At 43.5% G+C, this 16,722-nt stretch overlaps 1 protein-coding gene across 1 annotated transcript in view; it reads right to left on the bottom strand.

Annotated features, from left to right (window-relative positions):
• Positions 1–16,722, bottom strand: part of col6a1 (collagen, type VI, alpha 1) — a 76,807-nt gene that overhangs the window by 4,692 nt on the left and 55,393 nt on the right. Inside the window, exons 26-34 of the mRNA XM_059967344.1 lie at positions 11,329–11,394; positions 10,652–10,687; positions 10,509–10,545; positions 8,988–8,996; positions 7,744–7,877; positions 5,845–5,954; positions 2,973–3,156; positions 884–1,049; positions 694–723 (exon numbers count right to left, since the gene is read on the bottom strand). Of these exons, the coding sequence (XP_059823327.1) occupies positions 694–723; positions 884–1,049; positions 2,973–3,156; positions 5,845–5,954; positions 7,744–7,877; positions 8,988–8,996; positions 10,509–10,545; positions 10,652–10,687; positions 11,329–11,394 (772 nt within the window). The remainder of the gene's footprint in view (positions 1–693; positions 724–883; positions 1,050–2,972; positions 3,157–5,844; positions 5,955–7,743; positions 7,878–8,987; positions 8,997–10,508; positions 10,546–10,651; positions 10,688–11,328; positions 11,395–16,722) is intronic.

Raw genomic sequence — 16,722 nt, 5'->3', positions numbered from 1 at the left:
AATTCATGTAGACCAGCCACTGAGGATCAAAGTGATCCAACACACTTTTTCGACATAACTCTGAGAGCCAACTAATCATTCCATGAGACGTCAAGGAACTTCTGGTCAAAAAGTTACACACTCAGGGCCTCAGAATTAACACTTGAGTTCTCTTCCCATGCTACATACGACCCCATTAAAAGTTGTAGTGTAAGAACTATCAAGCTCAGTAGCAGGGTGGTTCTAGTTTAAATTACAAAGCCAGAAACAAATGCGATTTTAGTCTAGAGTTGGGTCCAAAGGGTGTCAACTGCCATTGACTGTTAACACCAGCAGCTGAACCTCAGCAGAAGGAGGACTATTACTTTGATAACTTGGTAAAAGGACAGAGGGAAGTTCCTAGATGGCAGCGGTTGCTGGAGAGCAAACCTGTCCTGTCCTCCTCTCCTCCCGTCTTCTCTTCTCCTCTGTTGTCCTGCATGAGTCTTCAGTTCCCTCCTGCTCTGGCATTGCAAGGGCCCCCAGCAAGTTCTCTTCTACCTTTCATCCCCACATCATCCCCACGACTTCCACCCACTGCTGGCTGGGAAACATCCCCATAGCTTCCAGGCCTGCTGGAATCCAATTCAATCTTCAGCCATTCACAGGCAAGCACCAGTTTAGTACTGGTGGCCTTGTTTTCAGCAAAAGGTAACACATTAAAAATACACTTACTTGGGCAAGAATAGTCTGGGCACTTCTTGTCTGTAAAGGCAAACACACAACTCATCAATATAAAAAAAAGCTCATAATTGATTGAAAACCCAACAAAATATCAATAAATTGTGCCCTGTTCCCTAGAACAGAGACCCTGGATATTGAGAAAGAACAGAATGGTTGTGCTCCAGACAGAATTGAGATATACCTTTACAGATCAATTCAATCGTTTTTTTGAATAACGTCTCATTTTTCCGCAGGTCCACGTAGCTCATGCTCGTCAGGGCCCCGCTGGAGTCTTGGCAGGCAATCTGCTCTAGGGTCTCCGAGGCAGGTTCATTCAAGAAAACATCACCCACGCCAACCGAGACCACCTGGGACACAATGAAAAAGAGGCCAACTTACAAAGCTGTGTCAGTAAACAAGATCAGAGGGCAGAAGAATGGTTACCCAGGGGGGGAGATGACCCCGTGAGCGAGTGGTGGGTTTTGGATCACGGATGTAAACTAAACACGTTAATTACAACAATATCAACATTCGACTATAAGAAACTTGAAGCAATAAAAATAAGTTTGACACCACCATCCAAGGACATGTTTCTAATATTTATGTTATTGAAATGAGATTTTGCAGTTGCTGGAAATCCAGAGTAATGCATACAAAATGCTGGAAGCAGTCAGCCAGTCAGGCAACATCTATGGAAAGGAATAAAGAGATGGCATTTTGGTATCAGGACTCTGTGGGTCGTTGTCAAGGTACACAGAGGCTTGAGAAGGGATTTGAGCTTAGACACAGCCACAATCCACCAGATGCAGGAAGTATGGGATCCACAAGAGGTCACACTCAGATAATGGAGTCCATACACCATTGGTATTGGAGCAGAAATAGGCTATTTGGCCCATCAAGTCTGCTCCACCAAGTCAAAAAAATCTACGCACCAACTTTGGGGGTTTCAAGAACTGAAGGAGGTGGCGCAAAGGTATGGAACTGTGGGGCAATTATAAAACACCACTGGAAATTTTAAATTTCAATTAATTTTCAGTTCAAGTACAAGAAGGAATGCTAAGGTGAGAGGTGGGGTATGACAGTTAGTACTGAGACTGAGTTTAGTGGCTGGAAAGTGAGAACCTGGTCAAGAATGTCTTGGAGTAACTGAGCTTCAAGACAATGTGAGAAGTGATGTGGCTTTCAACATTTGGATGAGGAGGGGCACAGTAGATTCCCTTTTGAATATTAATACAGACTCTTCAGGCTAGTGCCTTCTCTGTTGAATAACTTAGGGTCTTGGAGGACTACAGCACAGAAAGGCCATTTGGCCCACCTAGTTCTACCTACTGTTCTGCCTATCCCATCAACCCGCATCTGGCCATAGCCTTCCATGCACAAACCACTCCCCCCCATCCTTGTTCATACCTAAACCTCTCTTAAGTGCTGATATTGAACCTGCATCCACTATTTCTGCTGGGAGCTCACTCCTTAACGCCTGAGTGAAGAAATTTTCCCTCAGGTTCCCGTTAAATATTTCACCTTTCACCTATAATCTACAGAACTGTGCAAAAGTATATATATTTTATATATAGCTAGTGTGTCTAAGACTTGCACAGTACTATAGTGATTTTGCGTTTTGCACAGTACTGCTGCCACAAAACATAATCATGACATTTGTAAGTAATGATAAACCTGATTCGGATATGGGTCTCTGTTGTGGACTGAGAGTGGGGAGGGGACAGAAAGAGGGGAATTATGGTTGGGAAAAGGAGAAGGCAGAGGTGAGGGAGTGAAAAGCACCATAGAGACATTCTGCAATGATCAATAAACCAATTGTTTGGAATCAAATGACCTTGCCTGGTGTCTCAGGGTTGGATGTGTCTACATCCAGGCCAACCCCCACCCTGGCACTGCTTCTCTAACACCTGCCCCACACCCCTCCCGTGGCACTCCACCCTCACCATTCCCAATAACCTTTGCTCCTGATTTACAAACTCACTCTCTGCTTCACAGTGACAAATACAGTTCTGTGTAAAAGTCTTAGGCACCCAGCTATATATACGCACGGTACCATATGATCTCTATTTCTAGTCTCACCCAACCAAAGAAAACTCTGTGCGAATGATCTTAAATCCATGTCTATCACCGAATGGGTTTCCAGTCGGCGGAAAAAATTTCTACTTTCCTCTCTCCACTCTGCCAAAACCCTCCATGGGTTTCAACACTTCATCCCCTGGTCTTGCTAGATCAAGGAGGTGCATGTGATGAACACTATCAGAAAAGCAGTGAGTGAAAGTAAGGATACGTACACGAGCCGCCGCGTTGCAGAGCGACGACAGTGGTTTGGGGTCCCGTAGAATGTCCGTGCGCCCGTCAGTCAGCACCAGAGCTACTCGTGTTTGCAGAACCGATGGCCCAAAGGCTGTCTTTGACCAGTCCAGTGCTGTGCCAGTGTATGTTCCTCCAGCAATCCATCGAAGGTTCCTAATTGCACTGATTAGAAGAAACAAAATGACCCGCTGTTACTGTAAACTCTCATCAATCAGATTCCCACATTTTTCCACAAGGCTTTGCTCCACTGCAGATTGGATCCTTGTTCCAAAGACAACAATCACCTGTCACTCTTCCTTTCTCGAGGTCAACTATAGTTGCTATCCAAATGCAAAGCATTTAACACCCCTGATTTACTCTGATCTCTCAACCTCTCAACAGGAGCCCTAGGACAGCCACTTCTAGGGCTGACCTTCCTTCGTCAATACAGGACGGCTGCATGCCCAATGGGGTCCAGTCAGCCCAGCCTGGTGAGGCCCTTCACAGACTAACTTAGGGCTTTGCTAGCTGTTCTGGGTAATGACATGCACAGCCATATTGATCTGGCCTCTACTGATGTGGCCACAACGCAAGACAATAGGGGCAGGAGAAGGCCACTCAGCCCCCCTCAAGCACACCTTGTGATTTAATGATCAATGGTGATCTGCCTCATGCCTCAGCTCCTCTTCTGCATTCTCAGTTCCCTAACGTTTTCTAAACTCCCATTTTAAATACTCCATTAATCCCACCTTCACAACCCTCCATGAGAAGAATTTCCTGCATACTCCAATTTTAAATGACTGGCCCTCTCTCCTCTAACAAACTTCCCCTCACCTAAGGTTTTCCCAGTGGTGCTACACAGCTCTACATCTATCTTGTCATTCCTGACCTCCAACCCCACAACACCATACGTCACTCCTAATTCCTCTAAACTCCAAAACACCCTCAAATCCCAGGAATTAAGAACGTAGGAACAGTAATCACTTCAACCCCTCAAACCTATCTTGAGACTGGTCTGCATACCAAGTCTGGTTTAGTGGAAATGTATCTGAATTGATCCTCCTGCTTTGGATGAAAGTTCCAAACCTCCCACTCCCTCCACTCCTGTTGTCACCCTCATGTTCTGGGGCTTAATTTTGATATTCATGCCTCTGGTGCTCTGGACCAGCCCTGGTCACATAGGGCACTCACAGAGAGGGACAGTAGGCAAAGTAACAGAAACAATATTGCGGGCTGAATGGCACTGACTTCGACAATCATGAAGTGGTTTGAGTAGCTGTTAATGGATCAGCTGTGTGTGATATATGCTTTGTCGGCACACCGCGGTCTGAAGGAACATTATTTTGTTTGGTTGTACATGTGTACAGCCCGGTGACAATAAACTTGAACTTTAACTCTTGCTAGCTGCTTCCTGACTGTCACGAGCTAATGCAAGGCTGAAACCTTTGGAAGATGTTCATAGAGGTTGAGATGTATTTCTCATGAACTCTAGTCAAACTCAAAGTGAAAGTTAAATTTATTACCGAAGTGTGCATATGTCACCATGTACTACCTTGAGATTCATTTTCTTGCGGGAAAATGATGAAAAGATTCATTTACAGGCAAATAAAATAGAATTTAGGAAAAATGATACATAAGCAAAGACTGACAAACAACCAATCTGTAAACAAAGACAAATTGTTCAGATAAAGAGAAATAGATAATGCTGAGACCATGAGTTGTGAAATCGTTGAAAGTGAATCAGTTGGTTGTGGAATCAGTTCAGTGTTGAGGTGAGTGAAGTTATCCAGGTTCAGGAGCTTGATATTGTTAGGGTAATAACTATTCTTGAACCTGGTGGTGTGGGACCAAAAGCATAACCAGAGACACCACGCACCCCGGCCACTCCCTGTTTGACCTGCTGCTGTCCAGCAAAAAGTTCAGGACACTAAAAGCCAGAAAAAGTAGACTGGGGAACCGCTTCTACCCCAGAGCGGTGGTCTCCATCACACCACTCCCACAGAACAATGACTGAAACTGTGAGCATACACTTGCACCCACAAGGACTCAAATACTTGCACTAACAGCACTTTGTGCATTACTGTGATATTTTGGTGTTGCTGCAACTTATTTTCTGCTAAATATCTATTTAATACTGTTTTTTTTTATTACTGTCTTGTTTTTATCTACCACTTTATTTAATTGACTGAGAGGAAGCTAAACAGAGTTTCATTGTACCTATGTATAATAATATTAAAGATCATTGAATTCAAGCTCCTGTACCTCCTGCCCAATGGTAGTAGGGAGAAGAGGACATGGCCTGGATGGCGGGGGTAATTGATAATCCCGGAGTAGCATTATCGAGGAAGCACTGAACTAGCTTCAACAGATTAAGCTCAGATATGGAAGCACAAGATCCAGACATCCATTGGACATGGTGGTCCATCAGGAGCAGAAGAAATGTATTACTATATGTAACCTCATGCGCTACCAACCTAAACCAGGAGCTAACTTGGTGATGGCACGATATAGTAGTAAAAGTACACCTATCTTGAAAATGGTGATAAACTTGGACTCCCATTGTGTGGAAAGCCACAATCCAAAAAAATTGACCTGCTCACTGAAGGGATACAATCATTTCTGTCCACCAGCTCCCATTGCTCTGCTGCCCAGCATATTATAAAACCATATTTCCCAGTATACCTGCTATGTATCAGGTTTCCTCCCCTAAATCTTCCTTTTTTTTTGGAGAATTCGGAATTACAATAACTCCATTTCCCTTCCATGAAGCTATTGCATTCTGCCAGTTCTGAAAACAACATGCAGGTAGGTGACATGGATTTTACAAACCAGATGAAGAATTAACCACTAGACAGAAAGCAGGAGACGTACACTTTCAACTCAGTTAGAGTATTGATGTTTCCATGTTGCATTGAGACCATTTCTTGTGTTCCATTATGACTGTATTGCACCACTCCAATGTTAGATTTTTTGCTTTCAAACTAGAAAAGTCAAAAAGAGAGAAGAATTAGGACTTCCTGGCCGCGGAACAGACTTAATAGGAACAAGGTACACAGAATGTGGTCAGGTACGTGTTGGACCAGAGACTACTGATATTCCTTGAGATGGTGATCGACCAAGGAATTATATAGAAGCAAAGTTAGTGGGAAACCCATAAGTAAAAATGTATTCGAATGGGCAGACTGAAAAAAAATGGTTTTAAAAGCTCTTTGGATGTTATACTGTACAAAAATGACGAGATTGGCTTCCAAAGGAAAGATTCAGGTAGACTGAGCTATAGGCCAGACCTCAATCAAAATCTCATGTTCAACTTTGGGTACTGTGCCAGAGGAAGGATATATTGGCATCAGAGCGGAAGTATACCAGGCTTCAGAGAGTTACATTTTTATGACTAGTTGAATGAAAGTAGCTGGCATTCTCTGAATAAGGCAGCAATCCTACTGAGATAAACAAAACATAATCAATAGGGTATGTGGAGATATAGATCTCCACAATTCAGGGATGAGTGAAATTGAGAAACACCTTTTCACACTTGGTGGAGTGTGAAAAATCTGGTTATCTCCAAAAAAACATGGATCCTGATATCAGCAATGGATGGGCATTGGGGCTCTGCAAAACAGTTGTTCTGCCTGCGCCTGCTTTCGTTCGTGTCCAGAGCAACAGATGCAGTAGAAAAGGTTGGAGGAGATTCATATGAACCTTTGCCTCATATGGAAGCACTATTTAGGTCCCTGGATAGTGGTGAGGCACTAGGTGTACTGCCAGGACAACTGTTACATCTACTGTAGGGATCCTGATATGATTAGACATTTAAGAACTTACTTTAAAGGGTATTTTGTGTTAAATGTACTAAGATGAACCTCTGGATTTAAGATGGAGATGAACCATGGTTTAACTGAATGGCAGAAAAGGTTTGGGAAGACTATTTCTGTTTTCCAATGCTATTCTTAAATAAAAGGGTCTAAACAAATTAATTCAACCTATTAATATTGGATTAAATTATTGCAAATTTCTAATATCCAGGAAGTGTTTATTTTCCTCTAGAAGAAACTGCCAACATCCCGTTGATCCTGATGATAAGGGGCGCTTGCTCTCAGTAACCTAATCTACTGGCCATGTTCTCTTCAGAACATATTAATGAACTACATCGGGCAGAGGGTGGGAGTTTTACTTTGTCAAGTTCAGCTTTGAAATTGTTTTCAGTTTGGGCAAGGGGTTGCCAACTCCCGAGGCTTTAATGTCTACAGAATACTCTCCAAGGCACCAGTTCCACTCTTCGTTTAGTTATAGATCCAATGACAGCGCTTTTGGTTGAAATTTACACTATAGCTAAAATATACCTTGCTGTGAAAAATGTAAAACCCCTTAAAGCCTTTTAAAAGTCAAACCAAAATCTTGACTGAGGTCATAGTTTTTTTCGGACCTGGCATTCTGTCCACTAATACAAAATTCCAACCTAAGATCACGTTTCACGAGTTTGAGTATCTGTGATCTGAGTATCTGAACACGACTCAGATGCAAACACTGCTGTTTCCTCTGTCCTGTTTGAGCAGGATATTTGAGATTGTGTGGCTGTGATAACATTTAAAATGCAATGATGCCTGCTGAGTTAAAATAGTTTATCTCATTAACCAACAGGCAGCCATATCTTCTCAAAGATACAGTGGAATTGATGTGCTGCTTTCTGTCTCCTACAGAGTGAGGTCTCGTTGAAAAACCTAAGGCAGCCTATTCATTAGTCGCTTGTCACATTGAGTATTCTGGCATCACCTCGATCCTTTCTTCTTTGGCCAGTCTTTCAATCACGCTGATTATAAACTCTTTGGATTGGTGGAAGTTGTGGTCCCCAATACTTTCCGAGCTGTCCACGACAAACAGGAGGTCAACGGGCCCACACTTGCACTCTGCAAGGAAAAGTACGAGTCAGGTTGTCTTGAACATGATATACCTTGAGGCTTCCATTCCAGGAACATAGAGCAGCACAGTACAGGCCCTTCAGCCTATGTTGTTGTCTCAACTTTTTAAACAAATTCTAAAATCAAGCGAACGCTTCCCTGCCACAAAGCCCTTCATTTTTCACGTCTCCAGACCTTCCTCCATTGGGTCACTCTTTAAGGGGATTTTCATTCATGCTCAGGAAATGTCTGCTTTAAAGTGGACATAGATGGCTTGAGGTCAGTGACATTCACAGCAGGAGAACTCTCAATAGCTAAGTTTTAGAGTCATGGAGTAGTACAGCATAGAAAGAGGCCTTTCAGCCCACCATATCTATGTCGACTATCATGCTTCTATACTAATACCGCATTAATTTAATATCCCTCTATGACTTGCTCATTTATTAAGTGCCTGTGCAGATGCCTCTGTAACTGCCTCTACCACCTCTCCTGGCAGCTCATTAACAAACTACCAATTCTGCTTGTGAAAATTTTACCCCTCCTTCCCCAATCCCCTTTAAACCACTTCTCTCTCTCTCTTTGAGCCACCACCTTTAGCTTTAGACTGCTACTGCAATGGAAACAAACTCTGGTTACCTACCTATCATAATGTTATGTACATATCTCTATCATGTCACTCCTTAGGCCTCCATCGCTTCAGGGTAAACAGACCCAGCTTATCCCATCTCTCCTTATCACTCCAGCCTTGTAATTCATCCTTATAAATCTTTTCTGCACCCTTTGGTTTCAATGTGATGAATATCACTTAACTCACAGCATAAATGCTAAAGTCAGAAACATTTTATTTGCAATACCTTTTCTGTGTTAATGCCATTTCCAGACTACTGTTTGATTGCAGTTTGGAGTAAAACCCTGCCAGAGACTGCTTGCGAATGAGAATGTCTCTAAATTTCAATCAAACCATGGAGCATTGACACAAACCAAAATTTGGTGAAGTCTACTAATACACAAACTGCATGAATACAATTTTGAAAAAACTTGAAAGAATGGTAGAGACTGTCGGTGATAAACAGCAACCAACAATGTCCTTTCCAGTATCAAATGAATAGATCTACTTACCGCGGCAAGCTGTAAATAGAAAAGAAAAAGAACCATTGTCAAACAGTGTAAAAAGAAAATATTAATGATACATCTTCTTGTCACTGTTACGAATGTGCCCCAACTCTGAGGGGCCGAAGGGTACAAAGTTGCCCCCTCCTTCTTGAGAATTGCAAGATCGCTATTAATTCGGGTCTGGGACCCAGGAAATGAGAGAGAGACACGCAGAATCCACAAGGGTTTGGAATGTGTCCTGGCCTCAGCAAGGCGGAACCATTGATAACAACCATTGTCTCTTGGAGACGGAATTGTGTATTGAGTACTGTACTATTCATTGAAGCCCCTCAGGGGATGACCAGAGTGGTCTGGTTGAGGGATTGCATCATCCCAACCTGATTGACATCTGAGACCCTGTGAGTAAGGATAAAAGAGGGTCTGGGGAACAACCCCTTTCGACGCACCAGGAGAAACGTATGAGACCGGTGGGGACTCGTGTGTGTGTGTGTGTGTGTGTGTGTCCATCCTTGCCTGGATGACAAGTCTTCCACGGAACGGCCTCGCTAAAGGATGAATACAGACCAAGATCGGATAAAGGAAAGCCGGCAAGTTTCTAAAATCTGTCTCTCTCCAACCAAAAGGCTGCCGCCTGCAAGAACTGAGTGACTTTCATATTTCCATCGGACAATACATTATCCCCTAGACAACGATAGAGCTTATTTCTTATTATTATTATACCCGCACTTTTAGATTTAGTATTGATGATGTATATTATCTGTATTTTTGCATTGATATTATTTTTGTGTATTTTTACTAATAAATACTGTTAAAAATAGTACCATCAGACTTCAATGGACCTCTCTATCTTTGCTGGTAAGTGACCCAGTTACAGGGTTCGTAACATCACGATTGGCTGAGGCAGTGAACAGAAGAAAAGGAAGTGCTGGTGGAAGTGTAGTCACAATGAGGGTGCTCTGTACAGTCCTGGTTACCACTCTCTGGCTGGGAGGTGCCGGGGGAGAGGAGAGGGGTGGATTCAGAAACAAGTCACCATATCTGGAGAGTTGAAGTTATGAGCAGAACTGTTTAGACTGGGATTGTTTTCTTTGCAATGAAGAAGACTAAGGGGAGATGTGAGAAAGCTATAAAAGGACTAGACAGTATAAGTGGGAAGTTGTTTAACTTGGCCGAGAACTGGTTGTGTAATTTTGAGTTAATGGTTGAAAGACTGGAGAAAAAAGTTGATTTCACATGAAAGTGGGTATCTGGAACTGGCTGTCGGGAGAAGAAGACACGCCCAACTCATTGACAAAGTCAGAGGGTGAGCACTCGAGGAGATGTAACCTACAGCCTGATGGATTGGGGTCTGGGATGTGCAATATACCTGAAGCTTACTTTTTATGTGTGTGGATGTGAAGGTCCCAGCAGCCTAAAGTGCTATGAAATGGGATCTGCAAGCTCTACGACCCACCCGAGACCTGGGGCATGTTAACATCTCAGTGCTTCCCAGACCTTTGTGGAAAGTCATAAAGATTATCCACTTACAGCACATGCGCTTAATGATATCCAATATTTCACATTCCTGCAAACAAAAAGGGGAAAAAAAAGTAAGAAGCGAACCTTCCAATGATTTGAGGGCTCAGTAATTTTTCTTATTAACATCATAAAGGAGTCCACCATGCACTTACAGAAGGTCCAGGTGGTCCTGGAGGTCCTTGAGGACCCTGAAAATACAACAGGATGAATAAGATAATGCTCACACACATGAGATTGATATTGCTTTGATATATCTGTTTATTGACCGGTTCATTATTTGGGAATGACACATCATTGGGAAAGGCAGCATTTTGTTCATTACCACTCAGATGATAGAGCTGAGTTGCCACCCTGAACCATCTGGTGAAGGCATACCCACCATGCTGTCGGGTAGAGGGCTTTTGGATTTAGATGCAGAGATAATAAAGTTCTGGCAATGTGTTTCCAAAGCTGCAGGGTTTGTTGGGGGATCTGCACGCCCTGGCCCTTCCTGGGTGCTGATGTCACAGGTGTGACAGAGGCTTCTGGTGTACTGTGACCCTGGAGCGTGCTTTGCTGATGGGTCACACTATGGTCACAGTGTACCGGTGCAGGGGCAAGTCAACATCTAAGGGTCATGGATGGGCCTCTTTGTCATGGATGGCCTTGTAAAAACATCGGCTCAGAATCGAAAGCGGTGTGCTGCTCTCTTGTTTAAAGCTTTGTGTTTAGAGAGGAATGCAAAGCATACCATGACTAATGGTTCTGTTATCACCTTCACCGTTCTTTCCAAGCCTTTCGTTCAAGTAAGTCAGTAAACAGAAGGCTAGTGCAATATGAAAAGCCTTACCGGACCACCTTCACGCCCTCTGTAACCCTTTGCCCCTTTGCGGCCTTTTTGTCCTGCAACATTATTCTGAGAAAGGAACACAAAGAAAAAGTTTGCTTGGTCAGCACTGATTAATTTCACTCAGTTTACTGGCGAAACAATGATTGGATCACTTAATGCTCTCTGAAGAATAATTTCATATATATATGATACCTATGAGAAATTAAAATATTTAACCTTCCTCTCTTCCCCGAGTACAGCAATTCTTCACTAAATCACTAAATGAAACAAGACACAATGCAAGCACAGGAAATCTAAACTGAAAGCAGAAAATACACAGTGGTTCAGGCAGCATCTTCGGAGAGAGAAGCTAAGCTAATGTTTCAGGACAAAGATCCTTTGTCAGCACACACTGAAGAGCTCCAAACCTGAAAGTTGACTGGGGTGAGAGGTTAACTCTGATTCTCTTTCCACATATGCTGCCTGACCTGCTGAGTGTTTCTAGCAATGCCTCAGTTTTGATGGTGATTGAAGGGTACTTCTGCATTTATCACCTACCTCTGTTCGCTAATTGTTGATTCCAAATCTTTTACAGGGGCTTGAGTGTAGAAGGCAAACTGGCAGTCCAGTGCAATGTATGAGGGAAAGCTCAACTATCAGACTTCATGAATCTGAGATGAAACATGATTACTGCAGCCCTGTCTGCCTGCCCAGATACTCATAAGGTGGCAATTACTTTTGGTGTTCTGAGCAGTAAAACTGACTGGTTACTGACACAAGAGATCCTGCAGATGCTGGAAATCTTGAGCAACACACACAGAACATCAGAGGTACTCAGCATCATCTGTACGGGGAAGTAAACTCTCCACATTTCAAGCCGAGACCCTTCATCAGGACTGAAGAGAAGGGGTCAAATGCCAGAATAAGAAGGTTATGAGAGGAAGACTATAGATATTATTATATTTCTTTGTAAAAGTGAAATTATGAGCATCCTGCGTTATTGTCATAAAATATAGAGGAAAATAAAATGGAAAACAAGCCAATCGGGCCATTGGGTTCATGCCGGCGGTCAACCGCCAGTTTTCTTACACAAACCCACACATTGTTGAGATGTGGGAGGAAACTGGAGCATTTGGAGGAAACCCATGTGGTCAGAAGGAAAGCGTGCAAACTCCACACTGACAGCACCCAAGGTCAAGTCTGAACCCGGCTCTCTGAAATGGCGAGGCATCAGCTTGACCCATCCGTGCCACTGTCACTGCTTGCACTACACTTCAGAAAGAAAGCAACGTTAGCTGGGCATCTGTGAGATTGTGAAATATGCAAGGCCTTTACTGGGTTAAAGGTAAAACCTTGCCCAGATTCCTGCCTCCTGACAAAAGATCTTGGACACGGAATGATCCTGCATTAGCTGGCATTACTTTGTACTCAATTTATTATGCTAGCCACCAAGTTTCAAAGCTGTACCATTCTGGTTTGTCTTAAACAATATCACTTTGCACTCATTATAAGGTGGAGTGGTTCTAAGTGCAGGCAAAATGGCTTACAGAATTGTCATCTGCAGTATCTGCTGATTTGGGCATTGCATATACAGAATGCATGGATTTTCTGGAATCGCCTGAAGGCTGTTTATCCTTAAGAACAGAATCACTTTCAGAACAGAACAGAATCAGCTCTTCACTTTCATTACTGTAATTAGGTCCTCAAGCTTTGAATTATCTTTCTAAATTTTCCCCTCCGCTGTTTCACTATCTTTGACGGGGACTGGGGAGGAAAGTGGAGACAAGTGAATGCTATGAAGTCTTTGTGTAGCCAAACTGTAAAACCAATGCTGCAAAGAAGACAGGAAGTTGGTTTCCTAGGAGGCAGGGCAGTAAAGAAGGCTGCTGATCTTCTGGGACTTCCATGGTTTCTCACAGAAGCACATATTCATTTTCAGAACATGGCTGAACCCAACCCCAATGATCAATTTTATATTTACATTTTCTTTGGACGTTTAATTATAAGGGCTTTACTGATGAACTGTTTGATTACAAGTTAAAATCAAATTCTGCTAGGTGGGTCACTGGCTGGGAAATGTTACAGTGGTACTCGTTTGGAACTATTGGCTCACAACTCTAGCGACCTGTGTTCGATCCTGACCCTCAATGCTACCTGCACGTATACACAGTTCATTCCCAGTTCTCAAAGATGCATTTGTTAATTGGTTAACAGAATTAACCCCTTGATGTCGTCAAGTGGCAAAGGAACCAAGCAGGAGTTGATGAGCATGTGGGAGAGAATAAGCTGCAGGGGGACAGGGGAAAAAGGAGAGGGAGAATGGGATAGTTGCACTGGGAGCCGGCATGGGCTTGCAAATAGACTCCTGCTATGTCATTATAAACAAGTAAGTAACATTGCTGATAAAGGATCTCGGCCTGAAAAATTGACTGTTTGTTCATTTCCATAGATGCTGAGTTCCTCCACATTTTGTGTGCTGCTTCTCGTAACATGGATTGCCACTTGGTGCTCTGAGTCTGGCTGGAGATGGAGGCAGGAGGCCGCACGATGAGACCTCCAGGAATGCGTACAGCCAGATTTGGCAACCTCATTATTAATGGTTTCTCTCCTCTGGCCCCTTCAAGTTCAGCACTTCTTCAAAATGGCTGCCTTTGCAAACTACGGTAACAGCTTCGGTCCTTTCAATGCTAGGTTTCAGTTGCCTTATTTTAAAACGAACAGTGTGTAGTGGCATGAGAGGCAATCCTGAAGAGATTGTCCAAGCTAAATCCTGGGGTGAGAAAGATTGTCCACTGACCAGTGACTGAAGGAAGCAAACTTGGATTTTAGAAGAATGAGGGGAGGTTCTATTGAAACATAAAAGATACAGAGCAGACATGACAGCATAAAACTCAAGATGTTTCCACAAGTGGAGAAGTCCTGATCGAGGGGTATAGTGGCAGGATTATGGGGTTGTTATTTGCAGTGGAGAGAACAGAAAAACAGAAGAAATTGGGAGCTAAATCCTTAGCCACTCAAAGTTGCCTGACCATCAACATAATCACACTGGGTGACATCTCCTCACCTTTGCCAGTTCCCCATGGCACTCCATTCCCCTATTTCTCAACCCTCTTGTGTAACAAATTCTGGAGGAGATGTTCCTGTGCGACTCAGCTTTAAATGACCATCCCCTCATCAGGTAACAGTGTCTCCATGTTTGAGGTTCTCCCACTGGTGGAAATGTCTCGACATTTACTCATGTAGTTCTGGAAGTCCAGAACAATACACACAAAATGCTGGAGTAACTCAGCAGTTCGGGTAGCACTTATGGTAAGGATTACAGTCAAAATCCTTCATCAGGACTGGAGAGCAAAGGGGAAGAAGCCTGATTAAGAAGGTGGGAGGATGAGAAGGAACACAAATTGGCTGGTGACGTGACACTGGATGAGGGGGAAGGTTGGTGGATGGGGAGGGCACATGAAGTTAGAAGCAGGGAGGAGACATGTGGAAAATGTAAAGGGCTGAAGAAGAAGAAGAAGAAGGAAAGGAGAGTGACAGGAAAGGAGGAAATTTCTCCCTCTCTCCCCCCCCAGGGATTTTACATGACTTATACTTAAAAGTACTGATGAAATTTCCAAATTGATTCCAGAAAATCCAAGAGAAATCGGAGAAATCCATGAAAAGCCATCATACGAAAAAAACATTATGCATCCTGAATTTCTCAGAAAGTTTACTTTGATAAAGGAGGATCTAAATCCAAGTTGGAGGATGATTTCTTGGAAAAGACAACATATGTTGGATCCACGGGAGCACTATTTCCCATGCAGAGTGCATCCCTGCCCCTATGCTTTGGGCTGAAGCAGAGAACGCAGACCTGATCCTGAATACTTTAAGCCAGAGCAGGCAAGAAGAGGCTGGGGAAGGAGAACAGGCAACTTTCACAGCTAAACAGCAACATCAAAATAAAATCAGTGGATAAGACAAAAGGGTCACATTGATGACCAAGCATCTGGGACTTGCTCTATCAATAATATTGAAAGAGAGCAGAGAAAATTTACAAGGGTGTTGCCAGGATTTAGGGACCTGAGGTAAAGGGGAAGACTGAAAAGGTTAGGGCTTTATTCCTTGGAGTTCAGGAGAAAAAGGGGAGATTTAATAGAGGTATACAAAATTATGAGGAGTATAGATAGGGTAAATGCAGGCAGGTCTCTTCCACTGAGGTTGGGTGAGAATAGAACCGGAGGTCATGGGTTAAGGGTGAAAAGTGAAATGTTTAAAGGGAACCTGAGCTGAAACCCTAAATGGCCAGGAAATAGTTTCTGGGTTCTTTTGAGAGGCTGCTCTCCACAGCTGTTCCCACGATGGACAGAGGCAGCAGTGAGCCAGAGGAAGCTGGCCTTGGCTTGCAGCCGCCTGCATTTGAGCGGCATGGTGAAACATTCCAGGGTGTATCAATGGGGCACGTTTTGTACCACAGCAGGCCAGGTATCAAGCCCGGTGACCATAAGCTTGGTCAATTTAGATATCATAGGTTAAAGGTGAAAAGGAGAAATACTTAAGGGGAACTTGAGGATGGGGAGAGTGCGGAATGGGCTGCCGGCAGAAGTGATGGCTGTGGGTTCAGTTTCAACATCTGAGAGAAGTTTGGATAAGTGCATGAATGGGAGGGGTATGGAGGGCTGCAAGTTGAAGGGACAAGGCAGAATAATAGTTTGGCATGGACTAGATGGGCCAAAGGGCCTATCCTGTGCTGTGCTGTTTTATGAGTAGGCCACGAAGCCTGCATCACCTTTCAATATGACCTTGGCTGATCTATGTTGACCTCACCTCCTCTTCTGTGCCAGTTCCCCAATTCCTCGGTCTTTCAAACATTAAATCTACCTCACCTTTAAGAACTACAGCTCCCTGGGCTGGAGAATTTCAGAGATCCATCAACGTCTGTGAAAGGTATTTTCTGCTTAGCTCCATTTTTAAATGACTGGCCCCTGACCTTGAGACTCAAGTGAAAACATCTCAGTTTCAACTCATTCTAATCATACAACAACTCTGAAAGAATGGGTTAAAGTTAAGTGTGCTGTGACCATCACTCCTGATCAACGCTGAGACCCTCTACCACTGATAGAATCACCAGACAATCCGGAATAAAGCCGACAGCTGGAAGAAGTAAAAAGGACAGGGAAGGCGGCAATGAGTCAGAGTAGCCATTCCAGCTGTTCCATGACCTTCGGTCAATATGGGAACTATTAAATCATCAGGAAATAGTTTATGGGTTCACTTGACGGACTGCTATCCACAGCTGTTCTGCCGATGGACAGAAGCACCAGTGAGCCAGAGGAGGCTGATCTTGGCTAGCAACAACCTGCATTTGAGCGGCACCTGGGAGTGTGGTGAAACATTCCCAGGAGCATGATCTGACTGTACTACAGCACACTGGGT

Source organism: Hypanus sabinus, chromosome 4 (assembly GCF_030144855.1).
Source record: "Hypanus sabinus isolate sHypSab1 chromosome 4, sHypSab1.hap1, whole genome shotgun sequence".
Classification (NCBI taxonomy): Eukaryota; Metazoa; Chordata; class Chondrichthyes; order Myliobatiformes; family Dasyatidae; genus Hypanus; species Hypanus sabinus.
This window is presented reverse-complemented; position numbering and strand designations above follow the sequence as displayed.